At 33.4% G+C, this 25,130-nt stretch overlaps 2 protein-coding genes across 2 annotated transcripts in view; both read left to right on the plus strand.

Annotated features, from left to right (window-relative positions):
• The first annotated feature begins 2,329 nt into the window (after positions 1–2,329).
• Positions 2,330–25,130, plus strand: part of LOC146164327 (protein SERAC1-like) — a 37,698-nt gene continuing 14,897 nt past the window's right edge. The window contains exons 1-9 of the mRNA XM_083383227.1: positions 2,330–2,804; positions 7,959–8,094; positions 11,365–11,462; positions 13,090–13,239; positions 17,354–17,488; positions 17,546–17,658; positions 18,748–18,855; positions 19,931–20,037; positions 23,587–23,701. Coding sequence (XP_083239353.1) covers positions 2,792–2,804; positions 7,959–8,094; positions 11,365–11,462; positions 13,090–13,239; positions 17,354–17,488; positions 17,546–17,658; positions 18,748–18,855; positions 19,931–20,037; positions 23,587–23,701 — 975 coding nt within the window. The 5' untranslated portion in view covers positions 2,330–2,791. The remainder of the gene's footprint in view (positions 2,805–7,958; positions 8,095–11,364; positions 11,463–13,089; positions 13,240–17,353; positions 17,489–17,545; positions 17,659–18,747; positions 18,856–19,930; positions 20,038–23,586; positions 23,702–25,130) is intronic.
• On the plus strand, positions 8,924–9,914 carry LOC146164328 (uncharacterized). The gene is made up of 4 exons (XM_083383229.1): positions 8,924–9,088; positions 9,152–9,383; positions 9,468–9,567; positions 9,701–9,914. Exons 1-4 carry the CDS (start codon positions 8,924–8,926, stop codon positions 9,912–9,914), a joined length of 711 nt encoding a protein of 236 aa, XP_083239355.1.

Below are 25,130 nucleotides of genomic sequence, written 5' to 3' on the forward strand. Positions count from 1 at the left end.
GCGAATGATCTTTGTACGTCCGGTTCGTTTACGTTTTGAGGCTGCCTTTTTAACTAAGTTAGCGCTTCTTCACCGTTGCGCTGTGGAAGACTGCCAAGTGCGTCGCGGACTAATGGAAAACGTATTCAAAAATGTTTGGCATATATTTTTACTTGTTTTTTTATTTTTGGCACAATAATAACAACTTGTACCAAATTTAAAAAAAACTGCCAGTTAGCAAAAAAATCGCGGTCGCTTCGCTCGCCATGTCAACACAAAAAGGTTAATAAACACTGAACTACATTAACTATTAAGGTTATCGCGTTTCCCCCAAAGTAGTTTTATTACACTTTTCATTAGCAGTATCGATGGCGACGTGTGAACGCGAATTTTAAACCAACAAACGCATTTTTCTTCGCGCTTTGCGTTAACACTTTACTGCTTCCTTAAATGTAATTAAACAACGTTTTAAAGTGTTAAAAAAGATCCGAGGCCCGCCTGACTAAAAGTTGTTCTAACATTTTAATAACACATTTCTTAGTTCTTATTTTGTGCGGCCCGCAGAGACCTTTCTGAGTTTGGTTTGGCCCGCGACTAGAAAAAGGTTGCCGACCCTTGAACTAGAAGAAGACTGAGCGCTTTACATAGAAGAGAAAGGAGGCGAAGAGGGAGCGAGCAAAAAACGAATGGATTTTGAGAGAAAAGGGGCGCTAAAAAATGCGTTGCTGGCTTCTGGACAAGAAAATGGCTAAGGAAATAGACCAGGCACGTTTTGCAAACTAGGACAAACGATCTATAACAGGATGCCTATGCTGACCGGGAAACAATGCTGAGCCGGCTCGAACCATATGCATTTTTAACTACTTAACAAATTAAGTTTAAACGAAATAAATAATTAGGCTATAAACGCTACAATTTTATCTTACATTTTTTGTTATCTTTTGTGAATTTTCATCGAATATTTTCTATTTTCAATTTATCTACGCTGGGAGTTTACCTTAAGGTCCAATTAGTGCAGTGGTTTTCAACCTGGGGGTCGCGACCCCCGGGTGGGTTGTTTGATTTTCCTCTGGGGGCTGCAAAGACGACAATTAAATACCAATTACTTTTACGAGAATGCTTATTAAATACCATACAAAAAATAACTAGTAAATGTTCGAACAGTTGTATAAAAGTTAAATGTTCAAACAGCACCCAGGAAGAAAGTTGCTCGAGAGACTATTATTCTAATAGTGTAGGCCTATTGAGTTGGCATGTATCAATCATACGTAGCCTACGTCAGTGCTTGTCAACCTTTTTTTGGATCAGCACACTTTTACGTTTACTGAAGAAATTGTAGGGGCCTACACACCAGTTCTCGCAATTTGTCAAACAGTATCATTAGGCCTAGGTGTGCAGTTTCCCATATTTAAAATATCGTTTTAGGGTAGGTATTGAAGTAGCAAAACTGGTAAATACCCTATTTGGTTTTCGCAATATGAGGTAGACCTTGTCATTTCGGCAAAATAATTTTTTTTTAATTTTTCTACTTTTTTAAATACCGTTTACCATAAGACTAGGATAGGCTACCTGATTAAAAGTTAAAACAGAATTTAGACATGTTCCTCAACGAATTCTCGGCCCATATGGTAAAATTTAACATTCCTAAACATAATAATAGCACCCGATCCGTCAGAAATTAACGCAGTTCTAAGCAAAAATATGACATATTTGCACGCTTATAGCGATCACAAGGCCACATAAACTCGGAAAAATAACTCCATAAGTCTACTCTAAATCTAAACAAATCTAAATAATGATCAAGAATTTCATGTAAATCACCAATATTATTTGTTGTGTTTTTCTCCTAATGTATTAGGTTGGAAATATGTTGTTACAGAGAATGTAATTGTGTTAAAAAGTTATTATCGAGTGTTGCAAAATCTTCCTGTTCGTAAAATGGCCACCGTATACAGTTCTACCCAAAAACCATATAGCTAAAACCAGTGTTATAAGTCATTTTAAATTAAAATCGAAGTAAATTATTTTTGAATAAAACAAGTTGAGTCATAATTAGAGAATGTCAATTGTCAAGTCCATGTCATAAAAACTGAACTGTAAACTATTAAAATTAGTAAACTCGTGCAATTAGGAGCAATAACTCATAGTGTAACCGCAACATATAGCAAGCAAATTGTTTTATGTGCAGAAGTTAAGATTAATAACTCTTTTTATAAAAAATTTTATAAAAAAATGCTTAATGAAAACTCTACATTTCAACCTAGGTCATTTGTCACTTAAGTTGTTACACAACACTGACTTAAACTAGCTTAGTATTATTTGAAAATAAATGCAATGGTGTAAGCACGACTGGTTCACTAGAGCAAACATCATAAAACCCCATTGTTGGACTGGTACATAGTTTTGCTTTTTTGTTTTGTTTTTTACTTGTTAATTTTCCTTGAGTAAATAGTACACTGTGATCTCCAGACAACCTCTCACTACCCCCAGATTGATGTCCACTGGTTTAGTGCTAATCAATTGCTCATCCCAAAAACTGTGCAGTGTTTAAAGAAATAAAAACATAAAAAGTTGTCTTTTTGTGTTTGCTGAATTCTCGTTTCTGTGGAACTTAGTTTTTAAACATTTAACATGTTCAGACCTGCACATTCATACATATATGCTGTAAGAAAATAAACACAAAAGATAATTAAATGTTAGGTCAATCGATTCGTTTACCATTTTTTATATGTTTAATAATTTAACTATGTATTTACCAGAAGAAAAATGTTACATTTGATTAGTTGTGTAAACCTCCAAAGTTTTAAGGAGGATGAAGCATAAAGGTTTGTAAACGTTTTTTAGTTTTTGTTAATTTAAAAAATATTTGTAATTAAGCATTTGAAATCTGTCCACCCTTTAATCAAACACCATAAAAACGGACATAGGACAAACACTGTAAATATGACCTAATATTGGTCTTGTAAGCAGCCTAAACCTGCACATTGCTCTCTGTAGATTAGTCAATAAAACACCCTTCAAGTTGTGGTCTTTATTTTTTTGCATTTTTATATAACAGAAGATTCCTATTCATTATCTTAGTACTCCGTGTCCAATAAGAGAAAGCAGAAAGGAAAAGAGATTATATAAAAATATTTGATAAACTGACCTACCCAGCAAATTCAACTAGCAATGGAAAAATGTAGAATGCATTTTTTGAATATTTATTCCATTAGTTTTTTGTACAACCGGCAACCTTCCATGGCTCACTGGTGCTTTCAGAAACTTTGCACTAGATAATGTTTAGCAAAATTAAATAAACAATGAAATCTTCGCAAACAGTTTCTACAACTTTGCAGGTTCCTATAAAAATAGTTAGTTTTAAAAATTTTTTTTAAACCACGTCTTAAAACAAACTCCTGAACCATACAAAGGGTCATGTCTCTCTTTTTTGTTAGAGATTATTTTGTAACAATTACTGCACAGTTTTCTGAGTATGTACTAAAACTAGCATTGCATTTGCTGAGCTATGTTTTCTATAAAAAAACAACATGTAGTCAAACTGCTATACACAAGACTTTTTTAGTTAATTAGTACCATTTCGTATTGAGTAATAGGACAATGTTATGTTTTTTATCTTTGTTATTTTTGTAACTTTCTGTAGTAATAAAACTTTGCTGTCTTCATAGCATAATAGTGTAGGGATCGACAACACAACAGATATGCAGCACTGCACTAAGCCAAAATCACAATCAACAACTAAAACAACTGTGAATGTTTATACACTCAACTTGGACTGCCAAACTATTTGGACTGGCAGTGTGTTCAGCCAATAGTCTCTATGCATACTATGGAATGTTGCACTTGACTGTGTCACTCTAAGGCAAACAATTTCTAATAAATTCAAATAAAAAATATTATTATTTCAAGCAATATTGGATTTTTTTCGCACTTTTTAATCTGATTTTCTGCTGCATGTTTGCACACGGTTCGCCCCCAAAACAGCTCATCTATGTAACACTGCAAGACCAAGAAAAGCAGACATTTGAACCCTTCAGGCCTCAGGTTGTACTTTAGCATGCCACTTATGTATTTGTTTAGCCCTCGGCGAAAGTTTTTGTTAATAGCCTTGATTATCACCTAAACATGGGAAGGTTGATTCATTCGCCTGGCAAGATTTTGTCAGCCTGCTGTCAAGTTAAAACAGGATATTCACAAAAATCTTAATTCTTGCCGCAACATAAATTGTTTTTACAAATTAACCACAGAGGTCTCTTTGATTTGGACAAACGGATTGAACAGTATTTGTTGTCTTTCTTTGCTTGTGGTTTGCAATAATCCCATTTCCTATTTTAATAACTAGGTCTTTGTTAATTTTCTGCAATTATTTTTACATTGCATTTCAACTGTTTACATCACATTTACTCTAAAATAACCATCTTCTTGTTTTCTTTGGCATTTTTATAGTTGTTTGTCTTTTTGAAATGACAAAAATATCAACCAAGTATTTTCTTGAGTTTTGCATAAACCTGAAAAAATGTTGAAGACGCCAAGACACTAATGAAGTATATACTTCAAACAAGGGCTGCGGAGTCGGTTAAAAATAACCCGAGTCCAACTCCCGAGTCCGATTCCGGTCAAATGTGCGATTTTGTCGAGTCCCGAGTCCGTCCCAGACTCTACAGCCTGTATTTCACCAATTTACCTAACTAAAATAACGCGGATATTCAGCAATCCATTTATAGGGTTGTCGTATAATTCATTCACTCACAATACATGGTTGGAAAATATTCCGCCATATAATATTCCAACTTTACAATTTCCATTTGGCGACCATGTCAGTTTTAAAATTCAGTACTGCGCATGCGCATGTCGGACTCGGGACTCGTGTAGTTTTACAAGGTCTTACTCGAGTCCCGAGTCCGACTCCAGCAAAAACAAACCAACTCCTCGAGTTCCGAGTCCCGACTCCGACTCCGACTCCGCAGCCCTACTTTAAACAATAATAACCTATTTAAATCAATGTATTTCTAACCTTGTCTTAGGTGGTATGTACAAAAGCTCAAAATGGTACGCGAGAAAAAAAGTTTGGGAATCACTGGGCTAAAGGATGACAACTGTTAGATACCCTTTCAAAGTTATAAAATTTTTGTGCCCAAGAACTAAGGGGTTGTTTTTTGGGGGGCAAAACTATAATTTTTCGTTAGTTTTGGTTTTAAGCACTTTTCAGAGATAAAAAATATAAAAAAAATCTGATGTATTTATGGATGATGGCTACATGTCATATACAACGTTAAGTAACAAAATTTTAAACCTTACTCCTAAACTATTCATCTGGGGGTCAAAATGCACAACACTTTAGGAAATTTCCTGGATATATTTACAATACAAGGAAATGACATGAAAATATGAAAATTTCACAAATGTAAGAGAACCACTTAAAGCTAATGTTTAAATAAACATTTTGGGAGTATTAAAAAAGGCAAAAATTAAAAATCGGCCATTTTTGTGTTCGTAGACTGTGTCTAATAAATTAAAAAAAAGTTGTTAAATATTTTTTAACTATAAAGACAAATTATAGGTTTGCTTTGCAGCAATATTTTGACTTTCAACTCAAAATAATTAACCTATGGGGTGAAATAATTACCCCAAAATATAGAAATTAAAGTGATTTTATTGATAGAATAAAAATTGCAAACAGAGTGGAGTACTGCTTCCTGATTTCGAATTTAAATTTGCGGCGGTAAAATATGTTGTTTTCTAAGAGAAGCCTCTTTCTAAAAGGCAAGTCGCATGCGCGCAGTTTCGCTGAGACGAGCCACTTCGCACAATAAACGTAGCATGCGCGGGACAAAAAAGCACAGCAGGAAGCCAACCGCGTCCCAACCTGAATAAAGCAAGCGATATGAATGAATTCTGTATTGAAGTATTTCTGCAGCTAGAATAGAGAAGATAGCTGTAAAGAACTAAAACGATGATGTCACACTATTGACATTTGTCTTCCAATTAGAGGCGCATAGGGGTGCAAGACAAAAATTATTAAATATTTTTTTATCACTCTATATTTCTAGTTTTCCCATTTTATTTCGCTTATGAATCACTTTCGTTTACTCTAAGATAAAAATTTGCCTGTCTTTTAATTATTTCTAACTTTTTCTGAATTTTGTAGTCTTTGTTGTTGGGCCAACAATGCCTAATGGTGCAAATTCGCGACAAACTGAACTTCTTGCTTACTGGAGTGGCATATGACAGTATTTATTCAAAACACTTTAAAACATATTGCCCATGCTCTATACCAGGGGTCGGCAAACTTTATCTAGTCACGGGCCAAAACTAAACTCAGAAACGTCTCTGCGGGCCGCACAAAACGTTAACTAATAATTGTGTTATTAACATGGTAGAAATTTGAATCAGGCGGGCCTCGGATCGTTTTTGCACTTAAAAACGTGTTTAATTACATTTAAGGAGGCAGTAAAGTGTTGACGCAAAGCAAGAAAAAGCATTTGTTTGGTTTAAAATTATAGTTCACACGTTGTCATCCGTGCAACAGATGAAAAGTGTAATAAAACTACTTTGATGGAACGCGATAACATTTAAAGGTAGTCTATAGCTCAGTGTTTGTTAACCTTTTTAAGTCAAGGTACACCTGGCAAGCGAAGGGAGCGCGATTTTTTTTTGAATACGGGCATTTCTTTTAAATTTCTTGCAAGTTTTTATTGCATTGCCGAAAATGTAAAATAAATAAAATGTTAAAAAACATATGTCCAATATTTTAGAATAAGTTTTCCGTTTTTTCCGCGACGCACTTGGCAACCTTCCATGGCTCAACGGTTATGGAGAGGTAATCTAGTTCAAAAGACAGCATCAAACTGTAAACAAACCGGATGCAGAATTGTCATTCGCGCAAAGCGCGAAAATTTTTCGCACTTGCGTAGTTAAAATAGTCAAAAAGTATGTGAAATGGACTGGTTTCTAATTTGTCAAAGAGGCGGCGGGCCGGATGAATTACATCGGATCCGGCCCGCAGGCCGTAGGTTGCCGACCCCTGCTCTATACAAACACATAGATATTTTTAGAACTAAAGATGCTCGCCGAATCTTTGACTTTTAAATGCCTGAAAATGTGCTTCCACCAAATTAGTTGTTAGATGAAATCGTGATAAACCGCGATTGGGGTTTCCCCACATAACATTCAGACATAGTTATTGAACGGCGCTAAACGAGCGTTCAGTTCGTGTAGAATTCGCGACAACAGGAATTACGGCAATAAGTATATTATGGCAGTGAAAAGGTTTAGATAGTGGTGTGTCGCGAATTCGCGACAAGCGGCGTTGAAGGGTTAATATATGCTTCAGTTTTTTCTTTAAACATAAAAATGAAAATAAAATTTCTAAAGAGACATGTAGCATAACTTAACAACCCAAAAAAATTGCAAAACAATCTTAGTGCAGACTTCAGTTAAGTTAAGAACATGACAAGTTCATCTTTAAAATTTCAAAGCGTTTTTTACCCTCAGACTACTAATTAATATTCAACTTCAAAGTATTTATTATATCATCCACTTGTGGCTTCTACAAGTCATATAAACTTGCAATGCTTCTGTATTCTTAGACTTATACATGCAACAAATGCTATTAGCAGCTTTGGCCTGTCAAATTAACAAAACCGTACCTAGGTTTTTTTTGCAAAAGTATAAATTAAAACAAACGTGCAAAATAGTTGAGCCACTCAAATTAAAGGCTGTTATTTGGGGCCAAAAAGTATTTGCGGACACCTTCTTAAAGACTAAATTTAATTGCAGTGTGACATTATTATATGTCTGAATGCCAATTATATTTGAAAGAACAAAATAATCTAATTTAATAGTTCAATAGAGTACTCTATGAAAACTGTGCTGGCAACATAAGCAGGTATTGCATGACTTGCCTCCCTGTCCTAATAATGTCGTATTTGCACCCCATTAGGAGAAAAAATTTCAAGTCAAGATTTTTATTCTTTTAGGAATATATCTTTGCTTCGCTGGCATGACTTCAGTGTGGTATGGATTGGTGTATGTTCCTAAAAAAATGCGAGACCAGTTTGATATCCCTACAAAAGCTATAGAAAAAGAAAAAAACCAAGCATATCTTTATATACGGTAAGTAGGGATTCTACATGCACGGAATGTGGATAATGCAATGCTTCACTAACACCCTATGTTTGTATATTTATTGCATTGATTGTCATGTCACTATTAACAAACAGCTTGTGTTAGTATTTATTTCTAAATCCTCGAATAAAACTACACAAATACATATTGAAAAGAATTCCAATACTGGAAAACTAAACGTGATTTGTACAAAAGTTTTATGGTCTGCATGTGATTATTATATATATATGTCTATATTTGCGTCAATAGGACCTTATTAAAGCTTAGTTCATTAAACAAACTGCGACATGATTTTGACTTTCTGGTATCCTAGTATCCAGGTGTTAGACAAGCAGTTCAATATACAGCACTGTACCTAAAATTAATTTCAAACTAACTTAATTGTGATACAAAGTTGGTATCTTACATCGTTGCATTTATTTAATTTGGCATTTTCTTTGCATTTTTTGACTCCTCTAAAATTGCCAATGCAATGTACATTTACATATCTTTGTATTCAAACTTCCACAGGATTTTAACTTCCTGGCATGTTAACTGACCTCCTGGGGCGGCATTATGAACAGTTCCTCGCTCGCTAAATTACCGAGCTCGTTTTAGCGAGGGATGTACGGGCGAGAAACTCGCAAACGCATTTGGTATTACGAACGGTCCTCGCTATAACGAGAAGCATGCGCGAGAGAATGCATCATAAACACGAGAAAAAGGATGACTGACTCGGCAAACTTGCTGCTGCAAGCTGGTTGAATCCTTTGTTCGATCAGTCGTTTAATGGTAGCTTTTACAATAACCTATTTTTTGTATAAATAAATCGTGTAATATGGAGAAAGTCAGTGCTAAAAAGCGTTCACCACGATGGACAGCATTGGAAGTTGAAGCATTGGTTAATACAATAGAAAAAAATGCGAAACATATTCTAGGCTCTTTTTCGTCAGAAATCACTTCTGCATCCAAAAAACTTGCTTGGAGGGTCGTGACAACACAGGTACATATTTGATACAGTGTACTTAATTTTTTTATTAGTTTATAATCTTTATTTACTATATAGGTTAATTCATGCAACATATCTGGCATAAATGGTACCGTGGAACAAGTAGAGCACAAGTGGTGGGATTTAAAAAGCAGTGCTAAAAAATCTGTATCAGATTGGAAAAGAGAATCTGCCAAAACTGGGGGTGGTGTCAACAAAGCTACACAACCCTCTGATATGCATTTTAAAATTGTTGATATGATTGGCCAACAAGCTGTTTATGGAGTAAAGGGTGCATCATCACTTAAAAGTGGGCAGAGTTAAGTGAAGTTAAATATGTGAAAGCAATTTTTCTTTACATTGCATGACTAATATGTATTGCTATATATATCAGTGCATGAAAGAAGTCCAGATCGAGAAGTAGAAGAACCAGTCCTAATTTCTGAATCCAACTTGGATAATAGTTTGTTTGACATTTTTGAACCACCAAGTTCCTCATCTTTTGCACATCAGGTTCATCTTCACAAGTAAAAGCAAAACGACCTAAAAATGATCAAGAAAATGAAAGTTTATTATTTGACATTGTTCAACAGCCAATAAGTCCGGCATCATCACAATACCGCAACAAAAATCCAAACGACGTCGAATTAGCCAAGAAAACGAAATAGTTGTTGTACAAAAAGAAATTTTATTCCAGGTCACCAACATTGCTGTAATACAACAACAACAGTTAGACCAAATGGTAATAGAAAACTCTTTAAAGCGTGAGAAATTACAGCGTAAAAAAGAATGTGATGATATCAAAATAAGTTGTAGTCAACCTTTTACAATTGATGACTGATTGTATGTTTTCATTTTTGTTGATTGTGCCCTTTTTCCTTTACTTAGTTTATGCACACATTTTGTTATTTTTTCTATTTCCTATTTTATTCACTGATCACTTTGATACACCATTATGCACACATTTTGTTATTTTTTCTATTTCCTGTTTCATTCAGTGTTTACTTTGATACACCACTGTTCTTTTATTCCTATTTTTTCAACAAAAAACACAAAATAATATTTCAGATTGTTTTATTTTGATGAAGATAAAACAACTTTAGTAAAATGTAGATATAATTGAGTCTTTAACTGTGTTGCCTTGCAAGTCGGTTTCTGTTCCTGTAGTACTTTCCAACAGTGGTTCAAGGTCAATAGTAAGAGATTGAAGAAGAGGTACATTTTGCAATCGACAAATATTATGAAGAATAAAACATGAGCCAGGCCCCTTGCATACCACATCGAAAAATACCATGTTTGCATCACATGAGTAGGGGTAAATAACAGTTAATCATCATAACACTTTGATTTTTTGGTTGCAAAAGGGTTGTGAAACATTAATATTATCTTTAGTTGAATTTTGAAAACTGCCAGATGCGAGTAGTTTTAGTGATATTAAAACTTGTTGTTCCACAGTAAGACATCGTCTACTCGTTTTTGTTGGCTTTAAGTCTTCGTATAGGAGATGGCATAAGTCATTTATGACTGCTTTCGGCATGCGGTATTCAGATATTAATTCTAAATCTGTCATCTCCATTGGGTCTCGTCGTAATCTTTGATGTCTTTCTAGACGCCTCAAAGCAATAAATGCAGCCATTTTTAATTTCGTTTACAGATCTCAAGTTTTCAGAACACAATTTAGGCGTTACTGAGTGGGCTGATCTGCTAGTTAGTTAGCGAGGAGTTTAGCGAGATTTGGTTAACGGGAAGTGGGTTCGTAATACCAAAAGTCAACTTAACGAGCTTGTGCGTTGTTAGCGAGCTCGCTCAACTTAGCAAGGTGTGTTCATAATGCCGCCCCTGGTGTTTGGCAAACAATTCAATATATAACACTATACGTGCAGTTAATTTCAAATTAGCCAAATTGTGATACAAAATTAGGTATTTTACCTCTGTGCATTTATTTTATTTGGTCTGTTATTTGTATTTTTAACACATTTGAAATTGTTGATGTAATGTATATTTACATACCCTTAAATATTTCTGTCAGTACAGTTGAGTTGCTACTGTCATATAACCACACTGGTTATTTCCCATTACAAAGGGTAAGAAATGTTTAGAAAATCCTATTTTATTTAATGTTTTGTATTAAGTTGTTTTTCTGTAAATTCTTTATCCTCATACTTTATGCTTTCATGCTGTAAATTTTGTTCCACTTAAATTGGTTACAAGTAGTTTTAGTTTCATACAAAATTGGTAATTTTTAGGAAATTATTATTTTTGCTTACAATTTGTACTATGTTTATTGTTAGAAATCCTGCAGACCAAAAGCATTATGGTAATCCGAATAAAGGCTCACTTAGTGTCAAAGCTAGACAACTAATTAAAGAAGTTTTACCTTCTCCTATAGGTAAGTAGTGTTATATTTGCAATCTACAGTAAAATAATTATTTCTTCTTGATGAAAAATAAATTTAAATTTACCAATAAACGGAACAAAGTGTTTTTCTAGGTTTATACAGAAAAAAAATTATTTTGCACTTTAAAACATATAGAATACAATATAAAAACAGTCACTTATTAATGGCCAGGCCACAAGTAAATATTACATAGATATTAAGTTATCATTACACTGGTCAACACTTATTTAAGTGCCAAAACGTTATAGCGGTTTTGAGGTATTTTGATGTTGCTGAACCCCAAAATGGTCTTGGTTTTTTAAACACTTCATAGTTTTGCTCCAGAAAAGTGACAAAAACATTTAACTTTTGGCATTGTTATTTTATTTATACTACCACCTTGATAAGGCTTTATCTGTCTTTTACAAGCATGCTCATACCTTTTTTATATTTTCGACCTAATTCTGTGAAGTATGGGAATTGTTATCCTTCTACAGAAAATTATGTGTATGTTGAAATTAAGCAAAATTGGTGTAGCGTTGAGGGGTATATAGGAAACTTGACAGTAAACAATTATCACATAACTAACCGTGATTGCTGCAACGTTACATAGGCAACATTGCACCTGGCATTGAAAACACATCAGTGCTTATCGCCGCCAACGCTTAATCACCGCTCGTTATCGTTGTTTCATTTAGGAGTCGCCTGTCACCGACTCAAGTAATCTCAAAGTCTCAAACAAACCTGATAACGAAAAGATATTTTATTGTTGAAACTAGGGATGTTCAAAGTAGAATCCCAAGGTATTCTAGAATAATAGGTTTCGAATCTAGAATAACGAATCCAGAATAGCGAATCCTAGTATATTTTTATTAAATTATTTAACCTCGATTTTGTTTGGGAAAGGGATTAATCCTAATCTACCCTACAGGGCCCACAATCACAGCAATAAATCGCCCAAACAATTTGCTAACATGTGTACATTATAATAAAAAAAATTTTAAAGTTACTATTGACATCACAGATACTTAGCAATTACACTGTGCATAACTGCATAACCTCGCTGAATATAGCCCTAAAGTTGACCTTAAGTAACCCTATAGCGCATTTTGTAGACGGCCAGCACGTTTTACAACGTAATATTACTTTTGCAACTTAACGCATTTAGGGCAATTGCGAACTCCACACCAGACATTACACGTTAGTCGCTCGCGCTATAATGCTTGATTGACACTTAATTATTAGACGAACGTTATCGCGAGACGCGGTAATTGGTCGCCCGAAAAAACGCTGACACTGCACTACCAGGTTACATTTAAAGCAAGCACTATAAATTGGTCGCTGCAGCGACAGGCCAACTTACTACACGCGTTTGTACAATTAGGCACAACAATCGGCGGTAAAACATTAAATTATATCGGTTCCAATTACCCGAAATAAACGGCAGAATTGGATTCGAATCCCATCTGGATTCGAATCCAAGGATTCGATATTCTACTTTGAACATCCCTAGTTATATCAATACTGTATAATACCTTAAATTAATTTTATTTTAATCTGGAGTGAGTGTATGTTGTTTTATTTTGGTAACTAAACTTTGTTTGTAGAATAATATTATAAAAACCACTGCTATTTTTAGCAAAGTTTATTCTACTTCTGGATAAAAACCATATTGACCTTGCTGAAGAATACTTGTCCCCCTGGTCAGTTCTTCAAGATGCCTATTCAAGGAACAAAGACATCAGACTACACACTGTAGAAAAAATTGCCTCCTACAAATATTGGAATGGTACTTGTTTTTGTGTGGTTTTCTATGGTATTTTAATATATTATTCTTTACATTTTGATCTATTGATTTTGTAAGCCTGAGCCTAACACATCACAGACCACATGACATACACACATTTTTGCAAGTTGTGTTTTTATGTCAAGGTAGCCTAATATGTAGGATTGATCTTCAACAAACATATAAAACTAATCCCAAAGTAGTTACTCTGAAAAACAAGTTGAGTTAAAAGTTAAGGGCTCGAGTCAACATTTGTTATTTAATTTTTTAATATATGTCATTTTTTTCAAGTCCAAAAAACTATGTAGATACATTACCTAGTAATAAACTGCATTTTTTTATTATAAAATAAGTAAAAATTTGCCATCTATAAATTAGCACTTGGCTGGACAAAATCCCTCTACAAAATTTTCTGTACTGTTGTTAATTTCTGACCAATGACTGACTTATTTTTATATATTTGCATGCTTGGCTAAACCATTTACCCCTAACAAATGTCATGTTTGAGATTAACGTACACTTAATGGGATTATTTTAATGAAGCAATCTCATTTTCAAAGCACTAAAAATATTTATATATTTTTGTGAAATAATGCTAAATAGTTGTTTGCCTAACTTTGGGATTCGCAAACCACATGCTTCAAACGAAATATACATTATTTTACAGGAAGATTTATTATTTTTTAAGGGGGATAAGCACCACAAGTTTCTGCTTGGGATGCTCGGAGCACCCCAAGCTTGGTCTTGTTTTTAAGACCTATTAGGATAGTTATTCATATAATGTTTTTTATGTAAAGATAAACTGATGGTATTTGACATGATGCCTCTGATATTGTTGGTCAGTACAACTCCAGAAGGGCTTGGTTACAGGTTATACGCATAGGGAAGGGATTCCCAACCTCTTTTACAATCTCATACCACTTAAACGCTCTGCAGTGTCACGCCTACCACTTCTTGCAGAAAAATAATTTGATTGAATCATATTTTTATCTAAGCTATAAAACAGTATCTTATATGAGCAATCATTTGACATGATTAACGCCCACTGTCCTAAAGCATTGTTCGCTTTACAAAGCAACTGTGCTCCTTGTCGACAATTGACACTGCCTGTATTTTGAGATTGTATTGTTCCGTAAGAACAGGAATAGTTATGTAACTATAAGAATGGGCTTCAGAGAAATTTATTTTTATGTAAACAAAACCAGTCAATCAAAATATAAAGTTGTGAGTCCAGGGTTTTGTGAAAAAACTGAGGCTACTCACGTACCACCTGAGAAACCTTCGCGTACCACTAGTGGTATGGGTACCACAGGTTGGGAAACCCTTGCATAGGGAATATGAATTTTTCAGCTGTTAGAAGTTGATCTCGGTTTGTATATTCATTTATTTCACTTTTGTATACTTGTTTCACCAACAATGTGGTTATGTTAGAAACATAATTTTTCTGCTTTTTCAAAGTAATACAAATTTTAACTGTGATTCTGTATTTTTTCTCAAATATTGATATGTTTATAATTGGTTTTTCGTGAAGCAGAACATTAAAATGTATTTACCAAAAACCTGAAATGTTAAAAAAATTGTTAAAGATGCAAACAACTGTTTTTAATTTGCCCCAAATTACAGAAAAAAGTCATTTTATAGGGGGCAAAGATTTTTTGATTTCAGCCGAGACAAAATATTTCATATTTTGCTTCCAGGCTGAACAAAGTTTTACTTCCATTCTGTCACAAAATTATTACAAGTGACGCACACCATACAAAGCGAAACCAATAATTAACCCACCCTGCAGACTTTTTTTTATAAAATCATTACAATGTAGCACACAATGAATTAATAATTTCAAATAACCTGGACTGGACTTTGGGTTTCACATAAAAATGATAATTGACACTTAATGCAAAAAATTATTCCAAGAACTGGGGTTGAGTGTATATTACTCTTTGTTTATTATTTGGTTTTACAATATTTGTTGTTTAATTACATTTTTTTAGTTATTGAGGTAATAAATTTATTTTTTAATAATTCTAATCATTGGTAGGATGACCATCTTTTATGGATGGATTTCTATAGTATTCATTTGTAGTAAGTTTAATAGTATGTATACAAAACAAAGTTTTACTTACATGAGATAGAAAAATATCCCAGTCATGACAGAACAGAATGGAAAGATGATTTACAATTTGATGATGGTAAAACCAGCAAGATTGATCTTGGTAAGGTTGTAGAGGATGTTTTTTTATTATATTATTTTCATTGGTTTAACAGTGCTTTAAGGTTTATATTTACATATTGCTTTTGTTTACATATTTTCAAGTTATTTAATAAATTAATAGTAAAATCAAGTTTAAGAAAGTCAAACAGTTTATAGGGACAGTTTACTAAGAAGAAGACTTAACCATTTTGTAAGGGTCCTTAGAGTATGTGTTTTAATATATTTCTACATAATTCAGTAAAGGGATAGTTTTTTTTTGTAGTAGCTCATGTTTAAGCAATGTAAATTTACACAACTATTGATATTGAAGAACAACTATCAAGCATGAAACTGTAACTGAACAGTATATATTACAACTTTAGTGTGCTTTTTTAATCAATCATGTACGTAATTTATGTCTTTATAAAAGACAGTACTTTAGTTGCATTTTCTATTTATTAAGTACTAAACTTATGTCTTTAGAAAAGACTATAGGCCAAGTTAATGGTCAGAAGATGTAAATAAATGAAGACAGTGGTCCACTGCTGTGGTCTTCCATACTAAGTGTTAATGTCATTTATTATGTATATTTTAGATATTTTCAAACTTTTAGTCTTAGTTATTTATTTTTTTGGAAATCTTGAGCATATTAGGCTTGCGCAAATTAAAAACACATTTTTGTTTTGTTTTTTCAAGTGGAAGTGAGTAAAGTTATTTACAGGCCAAATTAGACAGAAAAGCCTTTAACAAGTTGATTAGAAAGGGGATGGCCAGGACTGTAAACATACCTTGAAAGCCAAAAATATGCCAATATAACCAATTATAACATTTAAAATACTTAATATTAAGCAATGTTTTGTTTGTATCATAAGGAAACATCTTATCTGAGAAATATTATAAAATATATGAGATGCTTAGCAATATAACTATTCCTAAAGACGATTAAATATGTAGGATTATGAGTGGGCAAAGTTATATTGTTTTGTTGTTCCATATAAGGTTTTACTGTTAATGTGGAAGTATACTTGGCACACGTTACTTTAAGACACAATCATGCATAGGGATTAGGGACAATAGGCATGTTTACTGCTTTGCAATGTAATGGTTCATTGTTGACAACAAAATACAAAAATATACACAATGCAAGATTTTGTTTTCTGTTTGACGAAAACCGTAGCACCGCAACCATGTATAAACATTTTAAGACAAAACTAATATTATGCCATTTCAAACAATTGTTTTGTAAATTGTCTTTAATTATCACATCAGGATAATTATTATATTGTTATTATAATTTTTTGGATACAATATAGATTGCCACAAGGAGTGTTAGGCAAAACATTGGTCTATTAAAACTTGGCTTTAAGATACAACAGTAGTGACAATTGATTTTAAAAATATCATTTTGTAGCAACTACTCAACAGAGAGTATGAATATAGTTAAATGTCGCCTGTCATCCAAAATAAAATTTTTATAATTTGCTCAAAAGTAATTGTCCAGTTCACAGGGTGGAATCGAAAAACATGTTGGTTCATGTGGACAGAACTTTGTAAAAAGTAGGATTAACCGTGTTTTAGAAGCTTGTTTTTTTAATTTTTATAAAAGTGCTTTTTTAGGTTTGCTATCGCTAATTAAAAGGTACCTAAATTTGCATCAAAAAATTGATGGAGAAAAGGTGTTAACCAAATTCAAAGGAAAGGCTGTTTACGCTTTTTAAATACGAAAATTCCATTAGTTAATTATCATGGTTAATATAAATCTGTCAGTGACATTGTTTAAGAACATCCAAAAGTATGTATTTTAAAAATGATGGGGATTTGATGATATAAATATTGTGATTTAAATTAACAAGATTGAACATTGTTCTACTAGGTTTTACTTTTTAAAAGTGTAATATATATGTATTTACATAACTGATTTAACAGATGCAGAGTTTAGGACACTTGCACAAGTACTGGACTTCAAGACCTTGGTTAGTCTTGCTAGGACTTATGATGTCGATATGAGACTTTTTCTTCCTCCACATCCCTTGCCTCCAATTAAAAGCATTCTGCATCTTGGTACATGTCTCTTTATTTAAACTAATACTTTGCACAAAATAATATCTGTTTTTTTAGAGGATTTGCTGCGTAACTTGCTCTCAAAATTGCCACAAAAGGATGTTGATCAATGCATACAATACTTTACAACAGGAGCGCTTAATATGTCTGATGAGCAACGGTTGAAAAGGGTGTTTTAGTTGTTTTATCTGTTGCCAAACATAAAGATTTTGTTTTTTTTAAATAATCTATGCACAAAGTGCTAAATATTTGCTAACATATATTTTCCTTATATATGACATAACAAAGTGGCCTCTAATATGTTGATTTTCTTTTGCGAGGTGGAGTATATATTTTTTAAATCGATACGCACTTGTATAATCGTCATTTATTGTGGCTGAAATCTATTTTACTCACTTACAAAAGCCGACTGTGTAAATGGTGACAGCAGTAAAACAGCGACTGTTACGATAGCAACTTCACTGGCCGGTTAGAATGAGATATTCTAACAAGTTTGCAGACTTATGTTGTAATTGTTTGTGTTCCCTTTGTGAGATAGGTTCACTAGGGTGAATATCCTGATTAGTCGTAACGCTGTCAACTAAAAGGTGATAGTGATGTTGCTATCGGGGGGTTGCACATGTCTGATTTTTTACGCTGGCGTATTGCTCGAAGCAAGCACATCGAAAGTCAATTTAAACGAAATTGTTTGGTGATGTTAAGAGTCACACAATGCAACATGCGATAGCACCTTTGGGCCAAATAGATTTTCTTAACACAGAAACGCAAACAGAGTTAAACAGGTCCAAAGTTTGAAAAAAAAGGCAAAATTAATTTGCATTTACATAGTTAAAACAGACAAAAAATATAGTAAAGATGGAGCATGTCTTAATACCCTCTGGATCTACTCTGCCAATTTCATACTTGTCTTTGGCTATTTAACTGGAATTGCGACTAGTGTGATTGATATTTTTATGTCGTTAATGGAGTACTTAAGCATACTCATTCAAGGTAAAACTGCAAACACAACAATTTTATTGTTAAATTTAAGTACTTTTAAAAATAATAAACAATTTATTCGCCTTGCACTCCCTTTTTCCCCATTATCACTTCCATAACTTTTTTTTAATATGGCACAATAAAAAAGAGATTCAATATGTGTGCAAACAACCACAAGGTTTTTTTTGTGGAAAGGACCTTTTTCGAAAAAAAAGAAACATTATTTTTATAAATTCAAAATTTGTTTCTCTGAATTGTTTCAGACCTTTTTTATTTTTCAGGGAGGTCTTTGGTGTTTTGGTGGCAATGGTTTAAACTACACACGTGACATACTGCCTCAAGAAAACATTGAATCATTTTGTCTTCAAGCTTTAGTTAAACATTCAAATGTAAATTGTTGTGCTTCAAAATGGGTTCAGTGGCGTATCCAGGGGTTAAGGGTTCAGACCCCCATTTTTGTTAGTTTTCATAAGGTTTAACTTACTGTACAAAGCGGCAAAATTTTTAATGGTATTTGGTCAAGCATATGTGAAACCAAACGCTATCTTTCGTATTTTGTTTTCCCCTAGGTTGACAGTAGACCAGTGCTCTGCAACCTTTTTTTTATTACGCCACACATATAAAAATATATGTAATTTGACAATTGACACAAGAGCAAACCACCTACCAAAAGGTTTCTTGTTTAAAGAAACGATAGTTACTGCAAACATTATTCTTTATGAGGTAATATCATATGATTTGTTTGCATTTGACACATTGTTTTCCTCAAACACAGCGGTCGTACAGATTTTGGGATAATCATGATAAAACAACACTAGGTAAAATATGTCTTTGTTTTTAATTGAAGTTGTTCAAAGGTGTGCTCGTAATTCAGCATGGTCCCATGAATGAAACTTTGGAAACGCTGCTAATAGTTGAATTCTGGTTGAACTAGATCTCACACATATTTGACAGTCCTTGTTTAGGCTTCCAAATAAAGGGAATGATTGCACACTAATGTTCACTATGCGCCTAAGGCTTTTAGAAGCCATTCATGACCCACTATGTGAAACCATGACAACAGGAGCACAATCTAAAAAAACACCTGTTTTTTCGCGCGAACTCCTGTGATTTGCATATTGCTTGAAATAACATCATTGATAGTATAATTTAACGGAAATAGGATTTTGTTGTAGGAAGTTTGAGTAAATCCAGCAACCCACCACCATTTACCAGCCCGCGGCCCACTTAAATGTCTAAAAGGCCCCACATCTGCTGCCCCAGTTTGCTGACCACTGATCTAAAAGTTTGCTTTCGCTGTCCACCCCTTTTTTCATTTCTGGATACGCCCCTGAATGTTTTTAATTTTGCTTCTAAGTTTTAAAGAATAAATATTTTATTGGATTAAGCAATGGCACACTACTACTGCATAGTTACTCTTTCCGCATTAAAATACATATATTCATATTTTAACTTGTTTCCCAGTTTCAGAATCACTGTGAGATTATGGTAAAGTTTGATGTCCTTCAACTATTACAACAAATAAGAAGTGTTCGGCCAAATAACCTAGAGATTCAGCGAAATATCATCAGGTTAGGCTTAGTTTATTCACTTTTTATAGCTCTCTACACATTTATTTAATCCAGTGTTTCTCAACCTTTTATGCTTTGTGGCCCCTTTGAAACGTTCTCAACCCTCATGCCCCCTTGCTTTAAAAAAACAGCATTGTATTTTAAGTTTTTAACCTGTTTTACTACTCCATGTTAATAACCAATACAGCCATTAAATGAAGTCTAACGAATAAAAGCATTTGCTTTTTAATAATTTAACAAATCATAAAGTCATTTTTTTTTTCACTTTACATTAACTTAGTTAGTCATTGCAAAGCTTTTTCTTGTACTCCGCCATTTTTTATTTATTGGGCTCTGTTTTGTATTAAGACAAGCGAATGTCATTACATACATCAAGATGATTTCTGGATTTTGTTTTATGCATGCCAGATCAGAAAGTCTAGCTTTGCAAATAAAGGTAGATGTTAATTTTACTTCTGTTGTTTCTGATTAAACTGGATTAACAAAACCCATATTACGGCGGCCCTCTTCCTGAGTAGTGGGTATGAATCTCGGATAGACACCAAAAAATGGAGCCATCACTTTTGTTATCAAATGCCAGCTTCATTGCAGTGGTAAAGGAGACGTTTGTGGCAGCAATTGCTTTAGACTTATTCGTCTGTGATTTATAACCAACCCTTGATTCTATTCAGGGCATACAGTTAATAAGAACGAAAGTTTGTACTTTGCGGCGAAAAGCTACCTGCTCGCAAAATAAAATAAACTATTCATAACAAAAAAGTTTTTATCTAGCGAGTAGGCAAGTAGGGATCTGCAAAGTAGAACACAAAGGTATTCTATAACATTAGGTTTTGAATCTAGAGCAGGGGCGGGCAACTTCTTCGGTCGGCGGGCCAGATATGGCTAAATGAAATACTTGGCGGGCCGGATTAAGTACTGTCAAAGCTTGCATGTTTTGTCGCATAATAGCGACTAATGTTGTACTCGTTAAACACGGCAACACTTTTTTGCCGACTTAAAGAATAAACTAAGTACAACTTTATAAACCGAAAATCGGTTTGTTTAGATGTTATGAGATAAATAATTACATGTTAGGTAAAAATTTGTCAAAATTATTTCAAGTCAAAAACAATTAAAAATGCACATAAATCGTTTACAAAATAAAAAAAACTATTATCAGCTTTTTTATAATTGACGTTATGTTAAAATGTTATTAAAAATGTTTTTTTTTTAGTTATATTCAACAACATTTTAACTGTGTTATCTGTTATGTATACGTGAGCTTCCAGAATTATCCACCCTGCCCAAGTTTATCGAATTAGGCTCAGCTTCGTTTTTGCATTATACAGTTGTTTATTTCTGATTTGGACAAATGTTATAAACAGTATTTGCTGTCTGTTTTTCTCTTGACAATAGTTTTTTGACTATTTGAAATGACAAAAATAATAACTAAGGATTTCAATAATTTTGCATAAACCCGAAAAAATAGCTGATTTGTGTTCGACCGATAGTCAGTAAAACATCAAAAACGTGTTGTTCACGATGCCAAAACACTAATGCTGTTGTTTAAAATAATCAATATATTTTTAGGTCAAAATTTCTTTTTTTAAGTCAAAAAATAAGAATTATAATTATCTCTTAACATCCAAACATTCTTTATTATCATGTGCAACCGGAATCATTTGTTTTTCACCATTCGGATTTTGTTATTCAAAAGAAAATACTGATTCTTGCCGATTTGAGTGAAAAAGTTCTTGGTCGTTCAATCCTTGTTAAATTTGCGACACTCCTTCAGAATCTAAAAACACTAAGAAAACAAAGAGCCAAAGAATAACTAACAATCTCTATGAATTGATGTAGTAAGCAAGTAGTGGGGGATTGTGGCAGAATGTGGCCGCGGGCCACATTGTCATGTAACACCAGAAACTGTCTGCGGGCCACTCAAAATCTCGTTGCGGGCTGTATGTTGCCCGCCCCTGATCTAGAGTAACAAATCTAATAACTTTTGAACTTTATTTTAGGGGGGAAACAAAAAAGCAATTAATCGCTAAACTAACTTACAAATGATTAGGATTCTAAACAACTGCCACTTGAAGAAACTGTTTAAATTAAAATGCATAAGCATAACTACGCCAAAAACAAGGACTTAAAACGGGATAGAAACACCAGGTTGTTGCCAAAACTTATATTTTGCCCATATATTGAATCCAATGCAAAACTATGTAGTGTTTTAGTTCTACTTCATTACAAATGTGATACGTTAATTAGGCAGTCAAATAATATCCTGCGAATACAAGCTATCACTGCCAGTAATGCATTATGTTTACTTGGCAATTATCTCACTGAATATTAGCCTAAAGTTGACCTTGAGTAACCCAGTAGCACAATTTGCATGTTTTACGAAGGAATGTTTCTTTTGCAAATTAACGCCCTTCAAAAAAAATGCGAAACCTAGCTAGAGAGTTATGCCCGTAGCCCCCCAGGGGGCCGCGGTGTGTGGTTGAGAATCCCTGATTTAATCCTTGATCACTTTTGACAAATATTCAGTTTTTTTTTATTTGATTATATATTGATCTATATGTTTGAGAAAGTTTAAAGAACAGATAAAATTTATATAAAGCATTTCTCAAATAAGCAATTTTAAATAATTATTAAGTTAAATGTTGTTAAACCTATATTTGTATTTTAATGTACAAAAAAGATCACTTTCAATAATAATTTAGTCTTACAACAGAACTAACCTAACGATATATCTAACTTGACAAATATTTTGCTCCTTGTGCTGCTAATTTCTTTTTGTAAATTTTGCTAGAACAGATATTACATGGTGACCCCAAGAGAGCCTCTTGCATAACCCCCAATCCCCAGGTTGGAAAAATACTCCTTTAGACAAACTGCGCAAATAAGGTTTTTCAAACAATCGTATGTAACACTGGAGAAAGATGTCAGCACAATAACAAATATTCAACTTGCATAAAACCCAAACAAATACATATTTCCAGTGTCTAATAGTCTAAGATAAGTTAAGTTCAGGTGCTAATGCAAATCCTAAAAAAATGTATGACATTTTGAATCTATTAACCATTTGTCAGAAACATACTAAAAAGGGTTTGATGATCTTTAATTGGGCAAGATCAGTGTGGGAAAGCAATACAAAAAGCTATACTGCACAATGCATACTAACTAGGTCTCCCAATGGAACTGGTGGGGTTTTGTTTGTTGAAGTGCTTTTTCAAAAATTTATATGTCAAGGCCGAATCAAAACCTTTTTTAAACCTACAGTCTACTGAAAATTTATTTTATTGCCCAAAATAACTTGTACGGGATAACAAAACATAAAAAATAAATGTTATTCAATTAAAAAAAAAGATATATCTTAACAATTTTAATGATTCTAAATTTGTAAAATATGTTTTATACCATAAAACTTAAGAGATTAAATAAGTTGAAACTTGTATGAACGAAAAAAGTTTTTAGTGACAAAATAGTTTGATATAGCTCACTTGCTATGATTTTAATTATTGGCTTACTATATTATTATTGGCTTACTATTTAGTGTTATTTTTTTAGAATTATTGCCAACATTTGTCGATTTGATGTACTGCACCCAGCTATTAGTTGTTCTGGATGGTTAAGTATACTTACAGAAACGTCAAAATCTAAAGACTCCCAGCTACGAATGCAGGTAAGTCAACTTCCAACATCCTAATAACCAGTGTTTATGTATTTATACTTGTTAAGCAGAGTAATAATATAATATTTTGAATAAAAGAGAAGCAGTATCTACGTAATAAAAGAGAAAGTTTGTGAGATGTGTGTATGTGTGTGGCAAGATGTTCGCACAGTCGGTGATGATTATAATATGAAATTCGAGCAGCGTTGACGTTGCGCCGCTTTAGCTCAGTGGTAGAGAACTGGTTGAGTTCAAACCTCACTGGTGGAAAACTGTTGTATTGCTCAATTTCAATTTACAATGGTTTGCATCACAATGTTACGTCACACTCAATGCGATTTACAAAATGTTACAATGGGATTTGTCACTTACCAAGATTGTGTTTAAGCACGTATCCAAGGACCCAGCGTTAGTTAATTAATATAGGTATATTTAGAAGTTTTTGTGTTAGGCAGAGTTTAAGTAAAAGATAGTCCAAGTTTAACGTATCCGCGCAAAACTTTTTTTCAAGCGCAATTACCTGCCGGGAAATAAAAAAATAAAAGTAAGTATATTTCCTTAGTAAAGTAAAATTTTAAAGTTTCCAACTAAGACTATTATGTTTAGGAACTTATTGATGCCTGTACGCGTAAAATTTAGGTAGTTTCGCAAATAATAGTGAATTTTTATTTTTAAGCCGTTTGTTAGCGATAGTGATTGAGGCCAAAGCCTAATGACTTCTTAGAATGTGTTTACTCACGCAATACTTAGCAGAGTTCACAAAATATTGCGTTTATTGCAGTAGTTAACAGTAAGCATTTGTTTTTTCAATGAGGATTTTGCTCACGTTTGACGCAGTTTAGCACCGGGATTACGTGTTTGCTTAAACATGACGCTATCAAGCAAGTCTAAGCAATTGCTGCGGCAACCTAAAGTTTTACGTTTGGTAGTTGTTCTCAATTGACAACCGTCACAGGTTTTTGTTACTTAAAAGATGTATTGCATGCTTAGCCAAGTGTTGTACGCTATAGTTAACCGACTTCACATCACATGATTTGAAATTTCTATTTAGTGACACTTAGTTCAAACGTTTAGGCATAAGCAAATTTGTTATGACATTTAAAAATATATGTTTTATTATTTATGTCATTTACGAAGATATTCTATTTAACCTGGGCAACGCCGGGTATTTCGTATAGTATATCTATATAAGCAGTATTTTGAGCTATTAAAGGTGGACTAGTCAAAACACATTAAACTTTTTATTATTTTTTAAAGCTGCAAAGAATACTGTAGCTCAGAGTTTGGTAACAAAATAGGGCAAAAGGTGTTCCTGTATTATGTTTTCCCGGTTGCTTTTCAATTCGGGGCTGCAATCTTGGATAGATAACGACTCGTAGCCACAATTTAAAAACATCTAAAGCCCCTTTGTGGTTGGAAAGTCAACCTTATTGTCAGAGAG

This window comes from Ascidiella aspersa, chromosome 2 (genome assembly GCF_963924565.1).
Source record: "Ascidiella aspersa chromosome 2, kaAscAspe10.2, whole genome shotgun sequence".
NCBI lineage: Eukaryota > Metazoa > Chordata > Ascidiacea > Phlebobranchia > Ascidiidae > Ascidiella > Ascidiella aspersa.

Bases quoted from the DNA above. Each gene is read 5' to 3' on its own strand.
- LOC146164328 (XM_083383229.1), top strand. From the start codon at position 8,924: ATGGAGAAAGTCAGTGCTAAAAAGCGTTCACCACGATGGACAGCATTG. The intron at 9,089-9,151 runs GTACATATTTGA...TTTACTATATAG, and splicing joins GGAGGGTCGTGACAACACAG to GTTAATTCATGCAACATATC. The intron at 9,568-9,700 runs CTCATCTTTTGC...AATACCGCAACA, and splicing joins ATTTTTGAACCACCAAGTTC to AAAATCCAAACGACGTCGAA.